Source organism: Jaculus jaculus, chromosome 15 (genome assembly GCF_020740685.1).
Source record: "Jaculus jaculus isolate mJacJac1 chromosome 15, mJacJac1.mat.Y.cur, whole genome shotgun sequence".
Classification (NCBI taxonomy): Eukaryota; Metazoa; Chordata; class Mammalia; order Rodentia; family Dipodidae; genus Jaculus; species Jaculus jaculus.
In genome coordinates, this window is record NC_059116.1 from 68,424,267 (window position 1) to 68,448,421 (window position 24,155).

Below are 24,155 nucleotides of genomic sequence, written 5' to 3' on the forward strand. Positions count from 1 at the left end.
GTGGTCCTCTTATACCTGCCTCCCGAGTGCTAGGATTAAAGGTGTGCCCCACCATGCCCGGCTTCCTTCTCTTTTTTTAATGTTTTGTGCATGCATGGTGTCAGTGCGGTATGTTTGTGTTAGCGTGTGTGTACATGTTGATGCAGTGCCCCCTGGGCTTGCATGCAGCAGCTGAGGGAAACATCAGGTGTTCTGTCTATCACTCACCTTTCTGCTTTTCCTTGCCACAGAGTCTCTTCACTGATTCTCTGGAGCTTGCCATTCGCGAGCCCCAACCATTCTCCACAGCACTGGTGTTCACAGTTTCACCGTATGTGGCAGTGTTGTTGCCAGTTACTTCCTTTCACGATTTGAAATACACTCATGCCTTTGGATTTTAGAGTTGCTGCTGAGACATGTAATGTTATTCTGGTGTGTTTGCTTTGGTGAGTTGGCTTTCTTTTTTTCCTCCCCTCGAGGTAGGATCTCTTTCTAGCCCAGGCTGACTTGGAATTCGCTATGTAGTCTCAGGCTGTCCCTATCTCAGCCTTCTGAGTGTTGGGATTAAAGGCGTGCATCACCACTCCTGGCATAAGTTGCCAATTTTCACAACAGCTTTTAATAGTTTCTTTGGTTTCTTTTTTTATATTTAAAAAAATTTATTATTATTATGTTTTAAAATTTATTTGAGAGTGACAGATGGAGAAACAGGCAGATGGAGAGAGAAAGAGAATAGGCACGCCAGGGCCTCCAGCCACTGCAAATGAACTCTAGACGTGTGCACCCCCTTGTGCATCTGGCTAACATGGGTCCTGGGGAATCAAGCCTCGAATCAGGGTCCTTAGGCTTCACAGGCAAGTGCTTAAATGCTAAGCCATCTCTCCAGCCCTCTTTTTTTAATTTTAATTTTAACTTATTTATTTGAGTGAGAAGGGTAGAGAGAGAGCACAAGCGAGCGAGCGAGAGAGCGTGTGTGCGCACATGCCAGGGTCTTTAGCCAATGTAAATGAACTCCAGACATAAGTGCCACCATGTGCATCTGGCTTATGTCGGTCCTGGGGAATTGAACCTGGTTCCTTAGGCTTTGCAGGCAAGTACCTTAACTGCTTAGCCATCTCTCCAGCCCTGTTTTATATTTTTGATATCTTGACTAAAATGTATCTTGGCAAAAGGTTCTTTTCTGGGCTTGACTCTTCCTGTGTTCTAAATGCTCCCTGTGTTTGAATGTCCATTTCTTTCTGTAGATTTGGGGGCCATTTTCTGCTATAGTTTCTTTGAATTGATTCTTTTAAGCCTTTAGTGGTTTCTTTTTGTTTGTTTGCTTGTTTGGTGGTTTTCTTGAGGTAGGGTCTTGGCTCTAGCCCAGGCTGACCTGCAATTCCCTATATAGTTTCAGGGTGGTCTCGAACTCACAGCAGTCCTCCTACTTTTGCCTCCTGAGTGCTGCGTAGAAATGTGTGTGCCACCATGCCTGGTTTTAAGCCTTTTGTTGGTTTGGTTTGGTTTTTCAAGATTGGTCTTGCTCTAGTTCAGGCTGACCTGGAATTCACTGTATAGTCTCAAGCTGGCCTCGAACTCAAGGCGATCCTCCTGCCTCTGCCTCCCGAGTGCTGGAAATAAAGGCCATGGCACACCCGTTCTCTCTATCTGTCCATCTCCTTTCTCGCACCCTCACAGTTAAATAGAATAAATATATTAAAAAATAAATAGGCATGCACCACTAAGCCTGGCTCTAAGCCTTTAGTTTTTAAAATCATCTCTTTCTATCATATCATTTCTTAGGTTTGGTCTCTTTTTGAAAAACAGTATTTATTTGCATGTGTGCCAAAGTCTTGCAACTGCACAGGTTTTTGTGGGTGGCTAGGGAATTAACCCTGGGCTGGCAGGGTTTGAAAGCAAGTGCCTTAAACTGCTGAATTTTCTCCCTAGGCTCAGGTTTGGTTTCTTGGAGCTATTTCAGAGTTCTGGGATATTGTAGTCATCTAATAATAAATACAGAAATGACTTTGACATACATACATACACACACACACATACACATATATGTATGTCTCTCTGAAAGGAAATAAATATATTGAAGATTTTCACTAAAAATCTCATGGTAACAGGGCTGGGGAGAAGGCACAGTGGACAGTGCTTGTTCTTCAAACCAGAGTACCCAAGTCTAGGTTCCCAGCATTCCTGTAAGCTCAGAAGCTTGCAGACCAGCTAGCCTAGCAAGAACAGCAGTCAACCACAAGAATAGTGAGAGACCTTGCCTTAAAAACAAAGTTGGAGGTAAAGACCAGTACTCAGAAGTTGTCCTCTTACCTCCACATGCATGCTTCGGGACACATGTGCCTGCACTCCCACACACGTGAATACATTCACTCATATCATACACATGCACCAAGGAAAATAAACATAATAGCCGGGCGTGGTGGCGCACGCCTTTAATCCCAGCACTCGGGAGGCAGAGGTAGGTGGATCGCTGTGAGTTCGAGGCCACCCTGAGACTCCATAGTGAATTCCAGGTCAGCCTGGGCTAGAGTGAAACCCTACCTTGAAAAATCAAAAAACCAAAAAAAGGAAAAATAAACATAAAAATTGATGGTGACACAAAGATGCCCAGCACGTTTTAATTTTGGGTCTTGACATGTTATTAATTGTTACATTTTCTTTCTGTCCTAGGATTGATGTGTTGTGTTTGTAGTTTTTCATCATTCTTATTATTTTCAGATGCTTCTGTCAGACTTTTCTCATCATCATATTGAGATGGCCTGCACCCTATTGGAGACTTGTGGACGGTTTCTTTTTAGATCTCCAGAATCACACCTGAGGACCAGTGTACTTTTGGTAAGGGCTTGAGGATGCTGGTAAGAGCTTGCAGTTGTTGATTTTCCTTAGGGATTAAGAGACAGCATCATCTTTAAACTAGAACATCCTGTACATATGAACTGTTGTCCAGGAAAGCTTATTTCCTGCCAGTTGGCTCAAAATATTAAAAGGGAGAATTACGTTTAATCTGTAAACCTTCAAATTATGCAGATGAAAGGTACTCTTGATACTATTAGGTGAGGAACATCTTTATGTTTTTGCTACATGTCAGCCCGTTTACTAACATGTCTTGTAAGCATGTAAAGTATACTCTTAAAAATATAAAATTAAGTTTCAAAATAATAAAATATAAACTAGAAAAATTAATTTGTTCGATATATTACTTTTCTCATTGTGATGACCAGATACTTTGAAAGAAGAAGGAATTGATTTGACTTATGTTTCCAGGGTCCATAGTCTGCCGTGGTGGGGATGACATTGTGGTAGGAACAGGTTGTGGCTGGTCAAATTGTATCCACATTCAGTAAACAGGAGAGTGAAGTAGGGCCAGGTTATTAAACCTTAATGCTTGCTACCAGGTCCTTCTTGCTCTAGCAAGGTTGCACCTCTTAAAGGCTACCCCACCCCAACACCACCAGAATCTGGGAGCCAATATTCACACATAGAACCCTCTAAGGAAGATTTTACATTCAAACCACAACAGAAAAGTTATTTTTGAGCTAATTAGGATGTTGAAGTGGTCATCAAATTTAGTATGTAATATTACATTTATTGATGATGCCTAAGCATTTACTTGTAGATGTTGGGGGAAAAGATCAAGAGAAATGTGTGGAGGGAATATTGCTGTTAGGGTTAAAGAGAGTGCTGGCTGAGGAATTCCTTGGCATGGGCTGCCATTGTATCAGTGCCGGTATTACAGATGTCATGATTGGGTTGTTTTATGTGTGCTATTTTACCATCTAGTTATGAGACTGAATTTATTTCTGTGATATACGTGTGAGGGCCACAAAATCAAGGCTATCTTATTCTAAGACCTCTTTATTCCCAACGTCTGTTCTTAGTGGTAAGACTTAAGCAGAAAAGGAGAAAATCACTAAATATTCTTCAAAGTATGTAAATTAACTGCTTGGCTACTAATCATTATTAGAAAACACTAGTTTAAATGCACTTGGCCTTGAGTCTTATCCAATAAAATATTCAGAGAACTTTGCTACAAATATGACTTGACTTAGACCTCTGCCAGCCTGTACTAACCCTGACTGTAAGCTCAAATGTGTGAGTGACTAAGAATACAAATTAGGGGTGACTGTCCTGTAGATAATTGAGGGCATCTCCCCTCGGAGCCCATGCCATTCAGCACTACACTAGGTACACGTGACACCTTTCTAAAGACAAAACTGAGAAGCACCCATGATCTTGGAACTTGTCTGGGGTGGCTCAGCTGCAGCTTAAAGAGTGACCAAGAAGCACAGATCTCGTCTGCCATCATCTTCTTTACACTTTTCAGCCTCTGTGCTGTTGATATTTCACATCAGATGAGATTTGTTGTGAGGGGACTGTTCTGTGCATTGTGGAAGGGTTTGCTAATTTGAACCTTTTTTTTTTTTTGTTTTTTTTTTTTTTTGGTTTTTTGAAGTAGGGCTTCACTATAGCCCAGGCTGACCTGGAATTCACTATGGAGTCTCAGGGTGGCCTCAAACTCAAGGCGATCCTATCTCTGACTCCCGAGTGTTGAGATTAAAGGCGTGCACCACCATACCTGGCTCTTTTTTCTTTATTATTTTGTGTGTGTGAGAGAGAGAGAGAGAGAGAGAGGGAGGGAGGGAGGGAGAGAGAGTAAGAATGGGTGCGTCCAGGCTTTCAGCCACTGTGGACTCCAAATGCATGCACCCACTTGTGCACATGTATGACATTGTGTGCTTGTGTCATTATGCATCTAGGTTATGTGGGACCTGGAGATTTGAACATGAGTTCTTAGGCTTCACAGGCAAGAGCCTTAACTGCTAAGCCATCTCTCTAGCCCCCCTCCTTTTTAAAATTTACTTTTTGTTGGCATACAGAGATTTAGGTAATAGTCATTCTGGCATTTTCAAATATAATTTATTTTTGTTAATTACCATTCCCCTCTACTGTTTCTCCTCCCCTTTGGACATTTTCTTTCAGGAGCAAATGATGAGAAAGAAACAAGCAATGCATCTTGATGCACGGTATGTAACAATGGTAGAGAATGCATATTACTATTGCAACCCACCTCCAGCTGAAAAGACAGTGAAAAAGAAACGTCCTCCTCTCCAGGAATATGTCCGGAAACTTTTGTACAAGGATCTCTCTAAAGTTACCACGGAGAAGGTAATTAGATCACTTTTATATTAGTGTTAGTACCACACTTATTTAAATGCTAGGAGAGAGTAGTAGAGTCAGGTTCCGTTATGAATGATTTTATTTAAGTCATCTAAGAAAGGATTCACAGGATACTAGATAATATTTAGGGAATGGTGTTTTCTTTCCTTTGTATGATAACTTTTCATCAGATGACTTAGCAGTTAAGGTGCTTACCTGTGAGGCCAGGTTTGATTCCCCAGTACCCACATAAGCCAAATGCACAAGGTGGCGCATGTGGCTGGAGTTCATTTGCAGTGGCTGGAGGCTCTGGTGAGCCCATTCTCTTTTCCTCTTTCCCTCCCTCTTTCTCTCAAATAAGTTTAAAAACATAATTTTGATGCTTATATGTTTGAAATTACCAGTCCAAGGCCAACCTTGTGCATACTAGGCAAGCACTCTGCCTTTGAGCCATATTCCTAGCTGTCTAGTGTTTTGTAATGAGCTTTTGTTGAATTATTTTGTCTTAACCTTCAGTGGTACACAATCCCTTTGAAAGTTTATAATTCTGATTGCTTACTTTCTTCTTGAGTCTCAAGAAGGATCAATTCTTACAAAAGGTTAAGAACCATTGACTTAATTATTATAGTCATCTCGTTCAAAATTTTCCTTTTAAGATGTCGAACAGATCATTTCCTGGTTACCTCTACAAGTTCATGATTAATACAATATAGAACTTTTTTTTTAATTTCTTTCTCTCTCTCTCTCTTGTTCTGTGTATGTGGGTGGTGGTGGTAGTCAGAGATCAGCCTCAGGTGTTGGCCCTCACTTTCCCCTTGTCTCAGGCAGGGCTCTTGTTGACTGGTGTTTGCTGTCCCACAAGCTTCTGGGTATTCTTCTGTGTCCAATTCCACCTCACCGAGGGGAGCCACGCTTACAGTGTTCACCACCCACCCAGCTTCGTGTGCGTTGTGGGGAGCTGAATTCAGGCCCGGGAGCTTCCACAGCACGTGCTTTACCCACTGAGCCATCTGCTGATGCCAGGTGGTAAAGAATGACAGTGTCCCTTTGCAACTGAAATTGTCTTCCAGAGCTAGAGGCGGTAGTTTCTCAAAACAGTTTTAGAATTGGCCAAGAATTTGGGAAGCGCAGGGTGTTTGTGTGGTGGTGAAAGCTTGGGCATTTCCAGTGCACGTGAGAGAAGAGCATATTCAGTGTCTGAAAGTGTGTTGTGCTTATAGACTAGATAGTCATGAAAGGAATTGTTTGCAGTCTGCCAGTGGAATCCATTTTATTTCATAGCAAAAGTGGGAAGAATTTTATTTTAAGGAGAGGTATGCTGATTATCTTGTTATAATAGAAATTTTGAAGTAGTAAAGCTGGTATATGGGACATTTATACTGTGCCAGACACTTTCCTATGCAGTTCACTTTTTTTGTTTGTTTTCTAGGTAGGGTCTCACTCTAGCTCAGGCTGACCTGGAATTCACTATGTAGTCTTAGGGTGGCCTCGAACTCATGGTGGTGATCCTCCTACCTCTGCCACCCAAGTGCTGGGATAAAAGGTGTGTGCCACCATGCCTAGCTAGTTCACATATTTTAACTTGTCGTCTTCTAGTTGTAAACTGTGAAGTGCAGGTGCTTGTATTATCTCCCATTTACACACGAGAAAGCAGGTTGTTGTGCACCAGTGTGCTGTCCTCTTGGTTTTTCAAGATAGCATCTCACTCTAGCCCAGGCTGACCTGGAACTCACTCTGTAGCCCCAGGCTGACCTCCAGCTCACAGCAATCCTCTTACCTCTGCCTCCTGCGTGCTGGGATTAAAGGCATGTATGTGCCCCCATGCCCAGCCTGCCCTCCTTAAGTGATTTAAAACATTTGTAAGTTGGCAAGTAGTGGGTTTCACTGTGGCATTTACTTACGGGCATGTCAGCCTTGTTCTTCCTGAACTCCCTCCTCCCTCATCCCTCGTGTTGCTCCACTTCTGAACCCCGCTTAGCCCCCCTTCTGCTCTCATGTCTCGTGTATTCCATTGCCCTCTTTTTTTTTTATTTTTATTTTTTTGGTTTATTTTTATTTACTTATTTGAGAGCAACAGACAGAGAAAGAGGCACACAGAGAGAGAGAGAGAGAGAGAAAGAGAGAGAGAGAGAACCAGGGCCTCCAGCCACTGCAGATGAATTCCAGATGCGTGCGCCCCCTTGTGCATCTGGCTAACGTGGGACCTGGGGAGTGGAGCCTTGAACTGGGGTCCTTAGGCCTCACAGGCAAGCACTTAACCACTAAGCCATCTCTCCAGCCCCCATTGCCCTCTTTTATTTCCTACTTCTTCCTCTATATGTCTTCCTCCACTCCCGAGTCCTTTCTTTAGATACATATATATGTATGCACACATACCTGTAAAATCTGAATTTCATGCATGATAGAGCACCTGTGATAATTGTCTTTCTGAATCTGGCTTATTTATTTTAGTTAGCATAATGGTCTCTAAATCTATCCATTTTTCTGTGAATGTTATTTCATTTTTCCTTATAGTGTATCTACCACATTAAAAAAACTTTTCTCTGTGCTTCTTTCTCCCTCTCTCATTCTTAAATTTTAAAAAAGTAAGTTTTTTTTTTTCTTTTTTTAAATTAGGGCTGTCTGCAGCCTATTAAGCCAACCAGGTTCCTTCCCTTATGGTGGCCTGATGTGCAATGGCTTCAAACAGCAGCCTCCTGGGTAGTGTATGTAACCAGTTGATTATACAGGATGGCGTAAGGGACCTTGGAGACAGTTTTTTAAAAGGGGAGGAGGTTGCTGGAGGCCTGGCATGGTGGCGCACACCTTTAATCCCAGCACTCAGGAGGCAGAGGTAGGAGGATTGCCATGAGTTCAAGGACACCCTGAAACTGTATACAAAGTGAATTCCAGGTCAGTCTGGGCTAGAACAAGACCTTGCCTTGAAAAACAAAAAGAAAAGGGCTGGAGAGATGGTTTAGTGGTTAAGGCACTTGCTTCCAAAGACTAAGAACTCATGTTCGAATCTCTAGGTCTGATGTAAACCAGACGTGTGGTTACACAAGTATGCAATGTCACACATGTGCACAAGAGGGCGCACCCATCTGGATTTCATTTGCAGTGGCTGAAGGCCCTGGAGTGCCCATTAGCTCTCTCTCTTTCTCTGCCTCTCTCGCTGTCTCAAATAAATAATAAAAAAAAGTAAGTTAAAAAAAATTTAAGCCAAGTGTGCTGTTGCACGCCTTTAATCCTAGCACTCAGGAGGCAGAGGCAGGAGGATTGCCATGAGTTTGAGGCCACCCTGAGACTACATAGTATTCCAGGTCAGCCTGAGCTAGAGTGAAACCCTACCTTGAAAAACAAAGACAAACAAACAAAATTATTTGAGAGAGAGGCAGATGAGAATGGATGTGTGAGAGCCTATAGCCAGTGCAAACAAACTCCAGACACATGTGCCCCCTTGTGTATCTGTCTTACATAGGTACTGGGGAATTGAACCTGGCTCCTTTGGCTTTGTAGGCAAGCACCTTAACCACTAAGCCATCTCTCCAGCCTTGACCATTTGTATTTTATATTGAGAATTTTCTTTTCAGCTCATTGGCCTATATATTGATTTGAATTTTTAAAAAGTATTTATTTATTTGAGAGAGGAAGGGGGGGGGAAGAGGTAGATAGAGAAATTGGGCATGCTAGGGCCTCCAGCTACTGCAAATGAATCCCAGTTGCATTCACCACCTTGTACATCTGGCTTACATGGGTACTAGGGAATTGAATGTTGGTTCTTAGGCTTTGTAGGCAAGTGTCTTAACAGCTAAGCCATCTCTGCATCCCTGAAGATTTTTTTTTTTTTTTGTATGTGTGCATATTTCATTTTTGGACTTTAAAAAATAGATTTTAGCCGGGTGTGGTGGCACATGCTTTTAATCCCCGCACTCAGGAGGAAGAGCTAGGAGGATCCCTGTAAGTTTGAGGCCAACCTGAGACATCAGCCTGGGCTAGAGTGAGACCCTGCCTTGAAAAACAAAACAAAACAAAAAATATTTTAGATATTAATTCCATGTTGAACGTACAGTTAGCAAAGATTCTTTCTACAGGCTGTATCTTCACTGTTGATTATTTCCTTGGCTTTGCAGAAGTCTTTTGATTCATGTAATCCCATTTTTCAGTTCTTCAAATTATTTCCTGTGCTATTTGAGTCCTTCTCAGAAAGTCTTTCCTATGCCTACATCCTGAAATGCTTTGGGTTTTTTTCATCGAACAGTTTCTTCCAACCACTGTTTACATTTTGAAATGATTTTTATGAGCGGAGATAGGGATTCCGTTTTTGTCTTCTATATGTAGATTCTGAGTAGTTTTCTCAGCACCATTTGCTCAAGAGAGGGTTTTCCCTCACTCTTTTTATGACACTTTGTCAAAGATTAGGTGGCTGTAGTTGTATAGGCTTATTTTTTTTAGGCCTTCCTTTTTTTTTGTTTTTGAATTTTCAAGGTAGTTGCTCACAGGCTAAACTCTAGCTCAGGCTGACCTGGAATTCACTATGTAGTCTCAGGGTGGCCTTGAACTCACAGTGATTCTCCTGCTTCTGCCTCTTGAGTACTGGGATTAAAGATGTGCACCACCATTCCTGGCTAGGCCTTTATTGATTGATTGATTTTTTTAGGCCTTCCTTTTTTTTTTTTTTTTTTTTTTGAGGTGGGGTCTCATTCTAGCTCAGACTGACCTGGAATTCACTGTGTAGTCTCAGGGTCACCTCGAACTCACTGTGATCCTCCCACCTCTGTCTCCTAAATGCTGGGATTAAAGGTGTGTGCCACCATGCCTGCCTAAAGCTCTTTTTTTCATTACTTATTTGAGAGAGAGAGAGAGAGAGAATGGGTGTGCCAAGGCTATTCAGCTACTGCAATCAAACTCCAGGCACTTGCGTCACTGTGCATCTGGCTTACCTGAAGATTGAACATGAATTCTTGGGCTTTGCGGGCAAGTGCTTTAACTGCTAAGCCATCTCTCCAGCCCTAAAGCTCTTTTCTTAAATTACCAATTTGGGGAAGGGGGATGAAGTGCCACAGAATTCAGAATTGTCTTTGTTCCATCTTTGAGACAGGATTTTTTGCTGTTAAAAATGAGTCTGACCTGTGAGCAACTTTATGTGGGTGCTGGAGAATTGAACCTGGGCTGTTAAGCTTTGCAAACAAGTGCCTTTAACCACTTAACTATCTCTGCAGCTTTTAGGTCTTTCACTCAGTTCCATTGGTCTGACCTAAGGCTTATTTGTTGATAATTGATAATCTTTTTAAGCAAGCAAAATTGTTTGTATCAAAGAATGCACAAAGGAGAACATTATTATTTTATTTATTTATTTTTATTTATTTAAGAGATGGGGGAGAGGAGAATAAGCATACCAGGGCTTCTAGCCACTGCATACGAGCTCCAGACTCATGTGCCACCATGTGCACCTGGCTTACATGGGACCTGGAGAATCGAACCTGGGTCCTTAGGCTTTGCAGGCATGCATCTTAACCGCTTAAGCCATCTCTCCAGCCCGAGAACATTATTTTTAGTTGGCAGGGTTTGGCTGGTTCTTTCAATGAGTTGACTGTATGACTATATACTAATAGTATGATAAAGGCCAGCAAGCGCTAAGAAATTTGGGGGAAATGAGGAAATTTCTAGGGAAAAATAAGAATAAATTTTGCTGTGATTAATCCTACTTCTCTTATATTTAAAGTGAAGAGACTGATAGAAACTCTCCAAAATATTTCCTATTTCAAAAGTTGTATGTCTCGGTACAATAATAATGAAGTACTTGTAATATTTGTTCAAATCACTATGTGCTTCTTTAATAATTTAAACCAAATTCTCCTCATTTAGGTTTTGAGACAGATGCGAAAATTGCCCTGGCAGGACCAAGAAGTAAAAGACTATGTTATTTGTTGTATGATAAACATCTGGAATGTGAAATATAATAGTATTCATTGTGTAGCCAACCTCTTAGCAGGACTAGTACTCTACCAAGAGGATGTGGGGATCCATGTTGTGGATGGAGTTTTAGAAGACATTCGATTGGGAATGGAGGTAACAAGGGTGTCCTTTGTAGTCATTGTGTTGGAGTTTGTGAAGAATAGAAACAATTTGTAAATCCTGTTATTGAAAAAATTATAATTGAAAAACTGTCCCTATCATTTGCTACTGTTCCCTTGGAGTTAGTTATTTGTTAATAAGCCCTTGTATATTAGATTTCGTACTATAGCCTTAAATAATTACTGGATTATTTTCTGAGTTTTAAAAAAAAACTCTGTTAAACTTATTTTGACAGATTATGCTAAATTTTGATAATTTCTAGGTTACTAATGAGACTTAAGTCATAGAAATGTATAAACTTATAAATTAGAAAAAGTTAATCATTTTATTAAAATTTTGTACAAGTACTTTCCTCTTACTATAAATAAAACTTATGTTACTAGCAACTTTTGCTTCTTACTTCTTAAATTATGAAGAAAATAGGAGGCTGAAAGAGAGAATTATATTGTAACTGTTTAGAAACAATTCATTTAATGGTAGGTCAATTTTGTTTGTTTGAGGTAGGATCTCACTGTAGCCCAGGCTGACCTGGAACTCCCTCTATAGCCCAGGCTGGCCTTGGACTCATAGTGCTCTTCCTGCCTCTGCCTCCCAAGTACTGGGATTAAAGGTGGGCACCACCATGCCCAGCTAACATGTTCTTTTTATTGAACATTTTTATTTTATTTATTTATTTATTGGCTTTTCTGAGGTAGGATCTTATTTTAGCCTAGGCTGAACTAGAACTCACTCTGCGTAACAGGCTGGCCTCAAACTCACAACAGTCCTCCTACCTCTTCCTCCTCCTGTGTGCTGGTATTAAAGGAATGTGCCACCATGCCTGGCCTTATTTTTTAACATATTTTTTATTTATCGAGAGAGAAAGAAGATAATGGGCATGCCAGAGCCTCTAGGTCCAGCAGACAAACTCCAGACACATGTGCCACTCTGGCTTTATGTGTGTACTAGGGAACTATAGTTCAGGCTGTTAGGCTTTGCAAGCACAATGCCTTTAACTACTGAGTCATGCCTCCATCCCTTTTTGGACATTCTTTTGGTGTTTTTTGTTTTGTTTTGTGTTTTGGTTTTTTTTGAGGCAGGGTCCTGGTCTTGCTCTAGCCCAGGCTGACCTGAAATTCACTATGTAGTATGGCCTCAAACTCATACTGATTCTCCTAAGTGCTGGGATTAAAGGCATGCACCACCTCACTGGCTACTTTTGAACATTTTAAAGATAGCCATTTCTGAGGAAGAGTGAAAGGAACTGTATTAAACAAGGCGTAAAGAAATCATTGTTGTTTCTATGTCCATTGAGTAGAACACTGTTAGAATCTACCTTTTCCTCTACATTGCTACTCTTTAATGCAAATCTGAGGGCTGTTTTGTTTTGTTTTTCAGGTTAATCAACCTAAATTTAACCAGAGGCGTATTAGTAGTGCCAAGTTCTTAGGAGAACTTTATAATTACAGAATGGTGGAATCAGCGGTTATTTTCAGAACTCTTTATTCTTTTACTTCATTTGGTGTCAACTCTGATGGTTCTCCAAGTTCACTGGACCCTCCTGAGCATCTTTTCAGAATTAGACTAGTGTGTACTATTTTGGATACCTGTGGCCAGTACTTTGACAGAGGTTCCAGTAAACGAAAACTTGACTGCTTCCTTGTATATTTTCAGGTATATAAACATAATATGCAGTTTGGCATCGTTAATACATTACATTTACTATAAAAATTTTAGCAAATAAATGATATTCCATTCATACAGGATATGTTCACAATTAGGTTACAGTTATTATTTACATAAGAATGCTTTTAGAGATTTTAAAATTTGTCATGGAGACCGGGAGTGGTGGTGCATGCCTTTAATCCTAGCACTTGGGAGGCAGATGTAGGAGGATCACTGTGCATTTGAGGCCAGCCTGAGACTACACAGTGAATTCTGTAGGTCAGCCTGGATCAGTGTGAGACTTTACCCCTCAACGCCAAAAAACAAAACAACAACAACAACAACAAAAAATCTAATTGGGTCTGTATTCTAATTTCTTGCAATATTTGTGATTGGAAATGATTATTAATATTGTTAATTATTTTTTACAGACTACGAATCAAGAATAATAATTTATGGATTACAGTGTTTGAGATAACTAATCTTCTTTTTTTACACAACCCCGTTAGTTTGAATCAAGGTCTCATGTAGCCCATGTTAGCCTTAGGTTTGCAGTGTAGAGAAGGGTGATCTTGAACTCCTAATCCTTCTTCCCTCACCTCTCACGTACTGGAATTGTTTTTTCTAATTATTAATTTAAGAGAGTGATAGACAGAGAGAAAGTGGCAGACCTAGAGTTTGTATGTGTACAGGCATACCAGGGCCTCTTGCCATTGCAAACAAACTCTAGACACATGAGCCATTTTCTGTATCTGGCTTTACGTGGGTACTGGGGCATCTAACCTAGGCCAGCAGGATTTGCAAGCAAGTACCTTTAACCGCTAAGCCATCTCTCTAGCCAAAGGTTCTGGGATTTTTAAGTCATACTCTTATTAATAAACACTTGGGTTGTGCTTTTTATATTTATTTTGATTCTGCAAATGTGGTTTGGAACAGGTACAGTATAAACTAAATTCAATGCAGATGCAGGGATAATTGTACAACTTGTATAGAGTTTGTATCCCAAAAGTTAACTTGTAGGTTGATTGGTTGGATCCTAATAAATATTTCCCATAAAACACAGTATTTTACAAGTACTGATTAAAATCTGCTCAATCAAGTGAATAAGTTGTTGCTGAATAAATCAACAGCATTTGATTCTGTTCAGTTACACTTTCTAGCATTTTCATTTAACTCCCTAGAAGAAAGTAGATTACTATAACTTGAGGCATCGGAAGTACATGCACTTAATGGCTGGTATTGAGTTGGGACTAAATACTCTTGTGCAGTTGAACTTTGTTAACTATCTTATGCCCCTTACCTTCAATTTGTCAATGCCTTGTTTTATGAAGTGTTGGGAAAAGGGATTGCAGACTGAGAGTCAGATTCCACGTTGTATGGAAGGAGTACCTTAAGCTGGAGACTGTATTCAGAATCACCGTTTTGCTCCGAAATGTCTAGCTATCAGTATCTAAAGTAAGACTCTCCTTTATTTATTTTTTTTTAATTTTTTTTTTATTTATTTGAGAGCGACAGACACAGAGAGAAAGACAGATAGAGGGAGAGAGAGAGAATGGGCACGCCAGGGCTTCCAGCCTCTGCAAACGAACTCCAGTCACGTGCGCCCCCTTGTGCATCTGGCTAACGTGGGACCTGGGGAACCGAGCCTCGGGGTCCTTAGGCTTCACAGGCAAGCGCTTAACCGCTAAGCCATCTCTCCAGCCCAAGACTCTCCTTTAGAAGAGAATCCCTTACCTGAATTCTGCCTCTCAGACTGTGAGAAAAGAGCCACGCAGAAAGATTCAGGAGCATAAATTACAAACAAATTAATTTAACAGGAAAATATGGCAGAGATATATGTAGGGACTGGGAGTCCAAAATAAGTGAGGCCTTGAAGGTGAGGTTATTGATTTTTTCCTAGAACATAGAGAATAGGTTCTCTCAGGTGAGGTAGTCCCTAGAATGCAGCGTGTACAGTTAAGTTTTAAGGTAGGTAAAAAAGATCACCTGGAACAGTGGTGAACTTGAATGTGCATGTGTATCACCTGGGGATATTATTAAGATGCAGATTTTGATTCAGTGAATCTCAAACAGGGGCTGTGAGTCACATTTCTAGAAAGTTTCTTTATGAAGCCACACTTTGAATAGCAAGAGACTAGGACAAGTTGGAGAGGAAAAGCAAGGTGCATAGAGAATATCTGTATGCTTAACTTGGGCTGCTGGTCAGTATAGACTTGGGAATTAGAGCAAGAGCAAAATAAAATGAGGGCACCTGGCTAGGAGTAGAGGTGGAAGTGTGTTCTTAGTGCCATACCCAGTAGCTGTTCAGTAAATGTTTGTTACTGATTTGTAGATTTTTACTAAATCATATCTGCAGATACTTTCTTGACCTCTTTTTTTTTTTTAAATCAAAGTATGTAGCCTGGAAAAAAATGAGGAAAATTTCCAGAACTATGACAGTGTGTAAACCCTGTTTGGGTTATTGAAGTAGGGTTTCTGCTTTGTTTCAGAGTACTTGAAAAATGTATTTTATGTATAATTTTACATTGTCTTTTAAAAAATGTATTATAGTCAGAATAAAAAGATTTTGAAAATGACCAAGTGTCTCAAAAGTGATATAGATAGAAGGAAATAATTGGAAGGAAGATTAGTGCTGTAGACCATTAATAAAAATTTTAGGTTTCGTATATAGTGTCTTATCTTTAGTTAAGTTGTAGCTAGGTAATATCACAATACAGTTCATTTAATATGTTTTTGTTACTAATTTTTCATAGCTAAATTTATTTTTCATTTATTATCAGCGTTATGTTTGGTGGAAGAAAAGTTTGGAGGTTTGGACAAAAGACCATCCATTTCCTATTGATATAGATTACATGATCAGTGATACACTAGAACTGCTAAGACCAAAGATCAAACTCTGTAATTCTCTGGAAGAATCCATCAGGCAGGTACAAGACTTGGAACGAGAATTCTTAATAAAACTAGGTAAGCAAATTAATTGCAGAGAGAAAATTAAGGTTAGTTGGGCAGATTGTTTCTGGAATTTGCTTTTTAATGTTACCAGAGTTTTGCAATTTTTAGACTTTTCATTTTTTTATGTTAAGCACTGCATATAGATTTTAAGTGAGACCTGTGTGACCTGGTTGGTTTTACTAAGTAATCTCAAACTGGAATAACAGGCAGGACTTTAAGCGGGTGACAGTGATGAAAACCACAGTCCTGTCAGCCTCTCTTACTTTGGTTGCTAATGAAGGTACTTTTCACTTAAAGCACATTGTGTGTGTATGTGTGTGTATTCATAGTCACTCAATAGGTATTATTTCCTAAGAATGTGAAGGCTTATGAATATACCTATTGTAAATTGAAACTACTTTATGAAATTTAATACCTTATTCACTACCAGAGTTGCCTCTGTTTATGAAGTCTAGAGAAAATGTACCACTAAATCTTATCTGCTTGGCTAGGTGGTTCTTAGGGAAGAGTTAGTTTTTGAATATTCCCCTGTTGGACTTTAGGAACCTCTGCTAGTTTTGTCAATAGATCCAGGTACAAGGTCTAGCCATACCAGTCTAGTTTGTGTGCTAATAGTTCTTAGCCAGTTTTATTATGGTCCTTTCTAAGTGACTATAAGTGTTTTCAGACTACTAAGCCACTTTTAAAATTATTTCTTAGCACTTGGTATATCATGCACCTTTTTTCTTTTTTGAGTGGGAGAGTGTTTCAAGGTAGGGTTTCACTCTGGCCCAGACTGACCTGGAACTCACCATGTAGTATCAGGGTGGCCTTGAACTCATGGCAGTCCTCCTACCTCTGCCTCCCAAGTGCTGTTTTTTTTCTTTTTTCTTTTGGATTTTTTTGAAATAGAGTCTTACTCTAGCCCAGGCTGACCTGGCACTCACTCTGTGGTGCCAGGCTGCCCTTGAATTACAGCAATCCTCCTACCTCTGCCTTCCAAGTGCTGGGATTAAAGGCAGGCACCACCACACGCGCTCAGGTATATCTTTGTCTTCAATTATTTTGATTATTTATTTACTACCTTGCATGTCTCCAGAACCAGTTTTTTTGTGATAAAGGTATAAGTGATGCCCCCTTACACTGTTATATTAAATATTGCATCCATCTCCAGTGGTCAGTCCTCTTTTAGTGAATATACTTGCTGTATTTTTAAAGCTTCTGCTACTGATTGTACAAGTACTTACTTTTCCTACTACCCAATTCATAAAAGCTTAGGTGATCCCCTGGCTTTTGAACCTTAGCCTAAGTTACCTAACTGCTTTTGCCTTTTAGATTTCTAAGAAATTTATCATTTCAAGCAAAATATTGCCAGCTTACTTATTTCACTTACTTTGTATGCTTTGAACTTGTTCAGTCATATCCACGTGCCCAGAAACTTTCCTAAGTGGTATGTTGTGGAGGGGCACAAGTGACAGGAACACTGCTCTGTCCTTTGCTGAGTAGCGGTTAAAGGATTTGGGCTTCATTTTGTTAATTAATTAATTGTTTTTAACTACTGAGAAAGAGGCAGAGAAGAGAGAGGTAGAGAGAATGGACACATCAGGGCCTCTAACCACTGCACATGAACTCCAGACGTGCCACCTTAGGCACCTGGTTTACATGGATTGTAAGGAATTGAACCTGGGTCCTTTGGCTTTATAAGCAAGCACCTCAACCCACTAAGCTATTTCTCCAACCTCAGATTTGAACTTCTTAACAGGGAACTTGGAAAAGGAAAAACAAGTCATCCTTTGTAAAGGAAATTCTAAAGATGTTGGCAGTTTCAGTCAAATTCTGCACCCACGTTGTCCCTGGTTTTAGAATCTAAGTACTAGGAAGAGGATGTATGCAGAAAAACATATTTCAAATAAATTTTCTGTTGAGCCATAAGATGATGGTTTCTTTGTTTCCAAGTGCTTAACAATATATCATCTCACTTTAGTTGTTACAGCATCCAATGCTAAGATTAGAGCTAATGGAAAAATAGTAAAAACATTTCTTTGTGTTCTTAAATAATATAAAATATTATTGCAGATAATACTTATTGCAGTAATTTTGAAAATTACAAGGAAAAAAGTCCCCAATATTTCATATAGAAAGATGATATGTACTCATACTTATTAATTTGAGATAGATGGTGAGAGTGGTAGGTAGGGATGAAGGATGGATGGATGGGCACTCTGGGGCCTCCTGCCACTGCAAACCAACTCCAGGTGCATGCACCACCTTGTGCATCTGGCTTTACATGGGTACTAGTGACTGGAACCCAGGCCATCAGAATTTGCAAGAAAGGGCCTTTAACTGCTGAGCCATTGTACCAGCCCTGTATGCCTATTCTTATTTCATTTTATTTTATTTTTTTGGTTTATTGAGGTAAGGTCTAGCCCAGGCTGGAATTCACTACAAAGTCTGTATACCTATTTTTGACCTGTGTTCTTTTTTTAAAAATCTTTTCATAGTTTTTGGAGTTTTATAATGATTGGTTTTACTGAATTTGTGAATCTTTTCCCTGCTATCACATATTTAAGTCATTGTTTTGTTGTTGTTATTTGTTTTTCGAGGTAGGGTCTCACTCTAGCCCATGCTGACCTGGAATTCACTATGGAGTCTCAGGGTGGCCTTGAACTTACAGCAATCCTCCTACCTCTGCCTCCCGAGTGCTGGGATTAAAGGCATGCGCCACCATGCCCGGCTTTTTTTTTTATTATTATTATTCATTTATTTGCCAACAGATAAAGAGAAAGAGAATGGGCACACCAGGGCCTTTTGTTGCTGCAAATACCAGGTGTATGTGCCACTTTGTGCATCTGGCTTTACATGGGTACTGGGGAATTCAACCTGGGCCAGTGTGCTTTGAAAGCAAGCACCTTTAACCACTGAGCTATCTCCCTAGCCTGGTGTTTTGTTTGTTTGTTTGTTTTGTTTCGACCTGTGCATATTGTGTGTGGTCCGGTTTGTGTATGGTGTGCATCAAGTATCTGCTGATGTGATGGCAGAATGTCAGTTATCCCCTGCTCTCTATCCCTTACTAGTGTGTTTTTCGTGAGATGGAGTCTGGTGGTTTGAATAAATGCCCCCAATTGATTTAGAAGTTTATTAAAAGCTTGCCATTTGGATCTCCAGGCACCTGACTGGAGGATGCGACATTGTGGGAGGTTCCAGCCCTAAGGTGTGGGGATGGATTTGGAGTTCAAGTTTAAAGATAAACAAAGTGCTGAGTTCTGCTTGGAGTTCCTGAAGAGTACTTGCTTATAGTGTCTATGGTGGCTTTTGGCTTGCTTGCGTGCTTGCTCGCTCTCTTTCTGCTTGGTCCTGTGAAAGGTGACCAACTTCTTCCACAATTATGGAATTTCATCTGGATCTATAAGCTTCAGTAAATCTCTTCTTGTTCCCATAAACTGTGTCTGGTCTGGAGGTTCATCCTAGCATCCTGAGGCTGATTGCTAGAGTCTCTTGCTGATTGTAGAGCTTGCCATTTTTTTGTAAGCCTCAGCCATTCTCCATCTCTGCTCCCCATAGGACTGGATTTAAAGGTATGCAGTTTTTAAGTGGGTCTTGAGGGAATTGAATTCAGGTGGTCCCAGGCCCTCATGCTTAATTAATGCAGGAAACACAACCACTGAGCCATTGCTCAGTCTCCAAGTCTTTGTTTTCTAATAGATTGTATTTGCGCTGTAATTATTTGACCCTGTTTGTTTGACTTTTCTATTGCTTCCAGTTTTACATGATTGGAAATAACATCATTTGTGTTGCTTTTTAGTGAGCCACTGACTTCCTTAAGGTAGATAGAATATACTGTTTAAGATAGCTTCTTAAATTATAAACAAATCAAAAATAATAATGAACAGATGATTATGAGTGAATTATAATATGCTAGTATTGCAAAGACCAGAAATGAAAGAGGTAAAAATAAAAAAAAAAGTCATGTGGAGAAAAGCAAAATGGATATTCCATAAGTTCTAAATAAAATTAGTATGAGTTAAAGGTCCGGAAGTAGTTCTAATTAAATATGGAACAATTTATAACACTCAGATCTAGGACTCTTAAAAAGAGGATAAAGTGGGCTGGGAATATAGCTCAGTGGTAGAGTGCCTGCCTGGCATGCTCAGAGTTTGTGATCAATATCCAATATTGCTAAAAACAAGACAAAACAAACAAAATGAGAGGGTGGGGAGGAAGGAAGGCTGAAAGGATGGGTAAAGGAAACAGCTGAACCATATGGGTTCAAATTTATATTTATTTTTAAAAGGTTAAAAATGGATGTATGCTGGGCATGGTGGCGCACGCCTTTAATCCCAGCACTTGGGAGGCAGATGTAGGAGGATCACCGTGAGTTCAAGGCCACCCTGAGACTCCATAGTGAAGTCCAGGTCAGCCTGGGCTAGAGTGAGACCCTACCTCAGAAAAAAAAAAGGATCTAGCTATTTATCAAATATCTGAAGAAGTGCTAATGTTCATAATATTTAAAGTGATACAAAAATAACAAGTTGGGGTGTTGTTTTTCATATAACCTTGTTGTGATGATACACCCTATGATCATAGCACTGAGGAGGCCAAGGCCAACCTGAGTATAAAGGGGACCCTGTCCAAACAAAACAGAAATCTTTCATACAATGAGAAATAATTGCAAGAAAAATTATTTCCATGCCAAGTAGGCAAACTGATGATAAAATAGAGCAGTGCCCCTATGGATAAGTGAGCATGGTGTCTTTAAGTAGGAGAAATCGGTGTTCCTGCTAAGTATGGATATTTGCCAGGATGATGCAGATAATGAAGAGCAAACTAAAGCACTGGCTAAATGTGCAAGACAGGATTCTAAACCATGCTTGTTACGACTTTTCAGTAACTGGGGAAAATGTTTAAACAGAGAACTACAAGTTAAAACAATCTATACAGAGGCATTACAATTACTGTTTCTGTTATGGACAGGCAGACAGAGTGACAAAGCAGTTCATGTTGAAGGATTTTATTTTGTTCCACAAATAGACATTTTAATATTCTGAATTTTGTTGTCTTATCGTTTATATCTTGCTTTCTGTGTCCTTTGTATGTCTTCACATGCATTGTTTACATTGACAGATTCCGTAGCATCTACAGCTTGATTTTTCTTACACAGTTAGCAGATTACAGATTGGCTTTAAAAATTTTTTTTTAATTTATTTATTTTGAGAGAGAGAAAGAAGCAGATAGAAAGAATGTGCATGCCAGGGCTTCCAGCTGCTGCAGACGAACTCCAGACACATCCGCCACCTTGTGCATCTGGCTTATGTGGGTATTGGGGAATAGAGCCTGGGTCCTCTGGCTTTGCAGGCAAGCACCTTAACTGCTAAGCCAGCTCTCTAGCCCATAGATTGTATTCAAATTCTGACCTTCAGGGGAGGGGATTTAATGGAGGGTGGATTTGAGAGGCAGATTAGGAGTAGGGGAGGGAATTATCATGGTTTACTGTCTGTACTTATTCATAAAATGAAAGGATTAATTCACATCATCAGACAAACTGCTTTCTCCTCTAATCTTTTCAGATTCTGCGAATGAATTTGTATTTACTAATCACTTACTGTATATTTGCCAATCTGTGGCCTCTGTTAAAATTCTAGTATGTAGAATCAGATGTAAAGATCTATGTTAGAGTCTCCGTGTGCCCTAGGAACAGGCAGTAGAAAAAAAAAGTAGAATGAAATATTCTGTGATAGTTCTTGCTGATGGTAAAGCCTGTGCTGAGTTGGGAAAGATGATGGGATATTCTGTTGAGAAAGAGGATGGATGAACAAAGTCTCTGTAGGCAGTATGCTTTCTGATAGTAAGAGTCTCTGCCAACTGTAGAAGGCCTGGGAGACATTTTTTCTTACTGCTGTATAGAATTCCATTGTGTAGATCCACCACATCTTAGTTATCCATTCTTCTAGTGACGGACATCTGGGTTGATTCCAGCTCTTAGCTATTATGAATTGAGCCGATACAAACATGGTTGAGCAAATCTCTCTGGCCTGTGGTTTGAAGGTTTTAGGGTAGATGCCCAGTAAGGGAATAACTGGGTCTGTTGGTATCTCTATAGTCAGCTTTTTCAGGAGTCTCCATATTGCTTTCCAAAGTGGTTGTACCATCCAACATTCCCACCAACAGTGGATGAGTGTTCCTACTTCTCCACATCCTCACCAGCATTTATTTTCATTTGATTTTTTGATGTTTGCTATCCTTATTGGGGTAAGGTGGAATCTCATAGTTGTTTTAATTTGCATTTCTCTGATGATTAAGGATGATGAACATTTTCTTAACTGTGTGCTTGCTATTTGTATTTATTCCTCTGTGAACTGCCTGTTCAGCTCTTTGCCCCATTTTGTGAGCAGGGTGTTTGACTTCTTACAGTTTAGATTTATGAGTTCTTTGTAGATTCTAGAGATTAGGCCTCTGTCAGTTGGATAACCCACAAACATTTTCTCCCATTCTGTGGGTAATCTATTGGCTTTGCTTATTGTATGCTTGTCTGTTAAACTCTTCAGCTTCATGTGATCCCATTGGTTGAGTGACTGTTCAGGATCGTGAGCTACTGGTATTTTGTTCAGGAAGTCTTTTTCCATTTCTATATCATGGAAAGTACTTTCTAAATTTTCTTCCAGTAGTATTTGAGTTTCTGGTCTTATATTGAGGTCTTTGATCCATTTGGACTTGGGTGTAGTGCATGGTGAAATGTATGGATCAAGTTTCAGTTTCCTGCATGTGGTTTTCCAGTTTGTCCAGCACCATTTGTTGAAGATGTTATCTTTTTTCCAGCCTGTATTGTTCCTGCCTTTGTCAAATATCAAGTAGCTATAGTTGCATGACCCAAAGTCAGGGTCCTCAAGTCTATTCCCGTGGTCTGTACTCAGATACATTATCTTGAAAGCAGAGAGAGAATAGGTTGAGATTCAAACAGCAATAAAGAACTTGACTGTGCAAGGAGATGTGTGTGGACATGCGTAGATGGAAGCAATCCAGGCCAGGAAGTTCCCTGAGGAACAGAATGCTGTTACTGAAGAAAAATAATTAAGCCACTTTGTGACAAAGTTGTTGTGTCTCTTTGCTCTTTCCTTGTCTTAATGTGCATTCAGATGGATAGCTGAGTGTAATTTCTCAGTTAAAGTGACATTTTATTTCTTTGGAGTCTGAGAGGTTCTTGAAATATTGTGTGTCGAGTGTGGTCCTGGCCCTGTCTTTACCTGAAGCTGAGATTAAGCAGGGTGATTGGTAAGCATTTTATCCTGTAACAAAAGGGAAAGGTGCATGTTACATGCATACACACTATTTTCTTTTATGCCAATGGCTAAGACACGTGAGGTGCTCCTTTATCGTAAGCTTCAGTTCTGAGCACATAGTTTTGACAGTGTTTCTTACAATGGTTGTCACTCGTGATCTTTTACCTTTGATCTGAGAAACTAGCTATTATCAGCTTCGTACTGTAAATGCTACAATATAGGAAACTAGCCTATATCTTTGTAATGTATTTTCACATTTTGTCCGCAAGGCCTGGTAAATGATAAAGAGTCTAAAGATTCTATGACAGAAGGGGAGAATCTTGAAGAGGATGAGGAGGAAGAAGAAGGAGCTGAAACAGAAGAACAGTCTGGAAATGAAAGCGAAGTAAACGAGCCAGAGGAAGAGGTAGTGGCCTTTCTTTATAACATGTGGCTGCATGTGTAGAAGAGGTTTTATTTTTGTTTTTCCAAGGTAGGGTATCATTCTAGCCTAAACAGACCTGGAAGTCACTATGTAGTCTCAGGGTGGCCTTGAACTCATGGTGATCCTCCCACCTCTGCCTCCTGAGTACTGGGATTAAAGGTGTGCACCACCACATCCAGCTAGAAAAGTTTTTTGATTGAACCAAGATTTTAAAAAATACTTATTGGAGAGTTGAGGGGCACACATAGAGAATAGGTGCACCAGGCCCTCTAGCCACTGCAGATGAACTCCAGATGCATGTGCTGCCTTGTGCATCTGGCTTTTATGTGAGTACTGGGGAATTGAACTTGGGTCCTTAAGTTTCACAGGCAAGCACCTTAGCCACTAAGCCATCTCTCCAGCCGGAGCCAAGATTCTTTTATTTTATTTTTATTTATTTGAGAAAGAATGAATGGGTGTGCCAGGGCTACAAATGAAGTCCAGATATGTGTGCCCCCTTTTGCATCTGGCTTTTGTGGGTCCTGGGGAATTGATCCTAGGTCCTTGGGCTTTGCAGGCAGGTGCCTTAACTGCTAAGACATTGTTCTAGTCCTTTTAAAAATCTTGTGTTTTAAGCTGGGCTTTGTATAGGAAGCCTCTTCCACCACCCCCCCCACTCAAGGTATGCTATAGCTCAGGCTGACCTGGAA

The 24,155-nt window shown here is 40.1% G+C and overlaps 1 protein-coding gene and 1 non-coding gene across 3 annotated transcripts in view; both read left to right on the forward strand.

The window, feature by feature from the left end:
• Upf2 (UPF2 regulator of nonsense mediated mRNA decay) overlaps positions 1-24,155 on the forward strand; it is a 138,525-nt gene that overhangs the window by 93,053 nt on the left and 21,317 nt on the right. For both annotated transcript variants that reach the window (XM_004662373.3, XM_045134965.1), the window contains exons 11-16: positions 2,698-2,814; positions 4,960-5,145; positions 10,984-11,187; positions 12,571-12,846; positions 15,618-15,801; positions 23,312-23,448. In XM_004662373.3, coding sequence (XP_004662430.1) covers positions 2,698-2,814; positions 4,960-5,145; positions 10,984-11,187; positions 12,571-12,846; positions 15,618-15,801; positions 23,312-23,448 — 1,104 coding nt within the window. The remainder of the gene's footprint in view (positions 1-2,697; positions 2,815-4,959; positions 5,146-10,983; positions 11,188-12,570; positions 12,847-15,617; positions 15,802-23,311; positions 23,449-24,155) is intronic.
• Positions 7,759-7,893, forward strand: LOC123455195. The gene has a single exon (XR_006633744.1). It is a non-coding gene; the product is annotated as a small nucleolar RNA SNORA70 (small nucleolar RNA).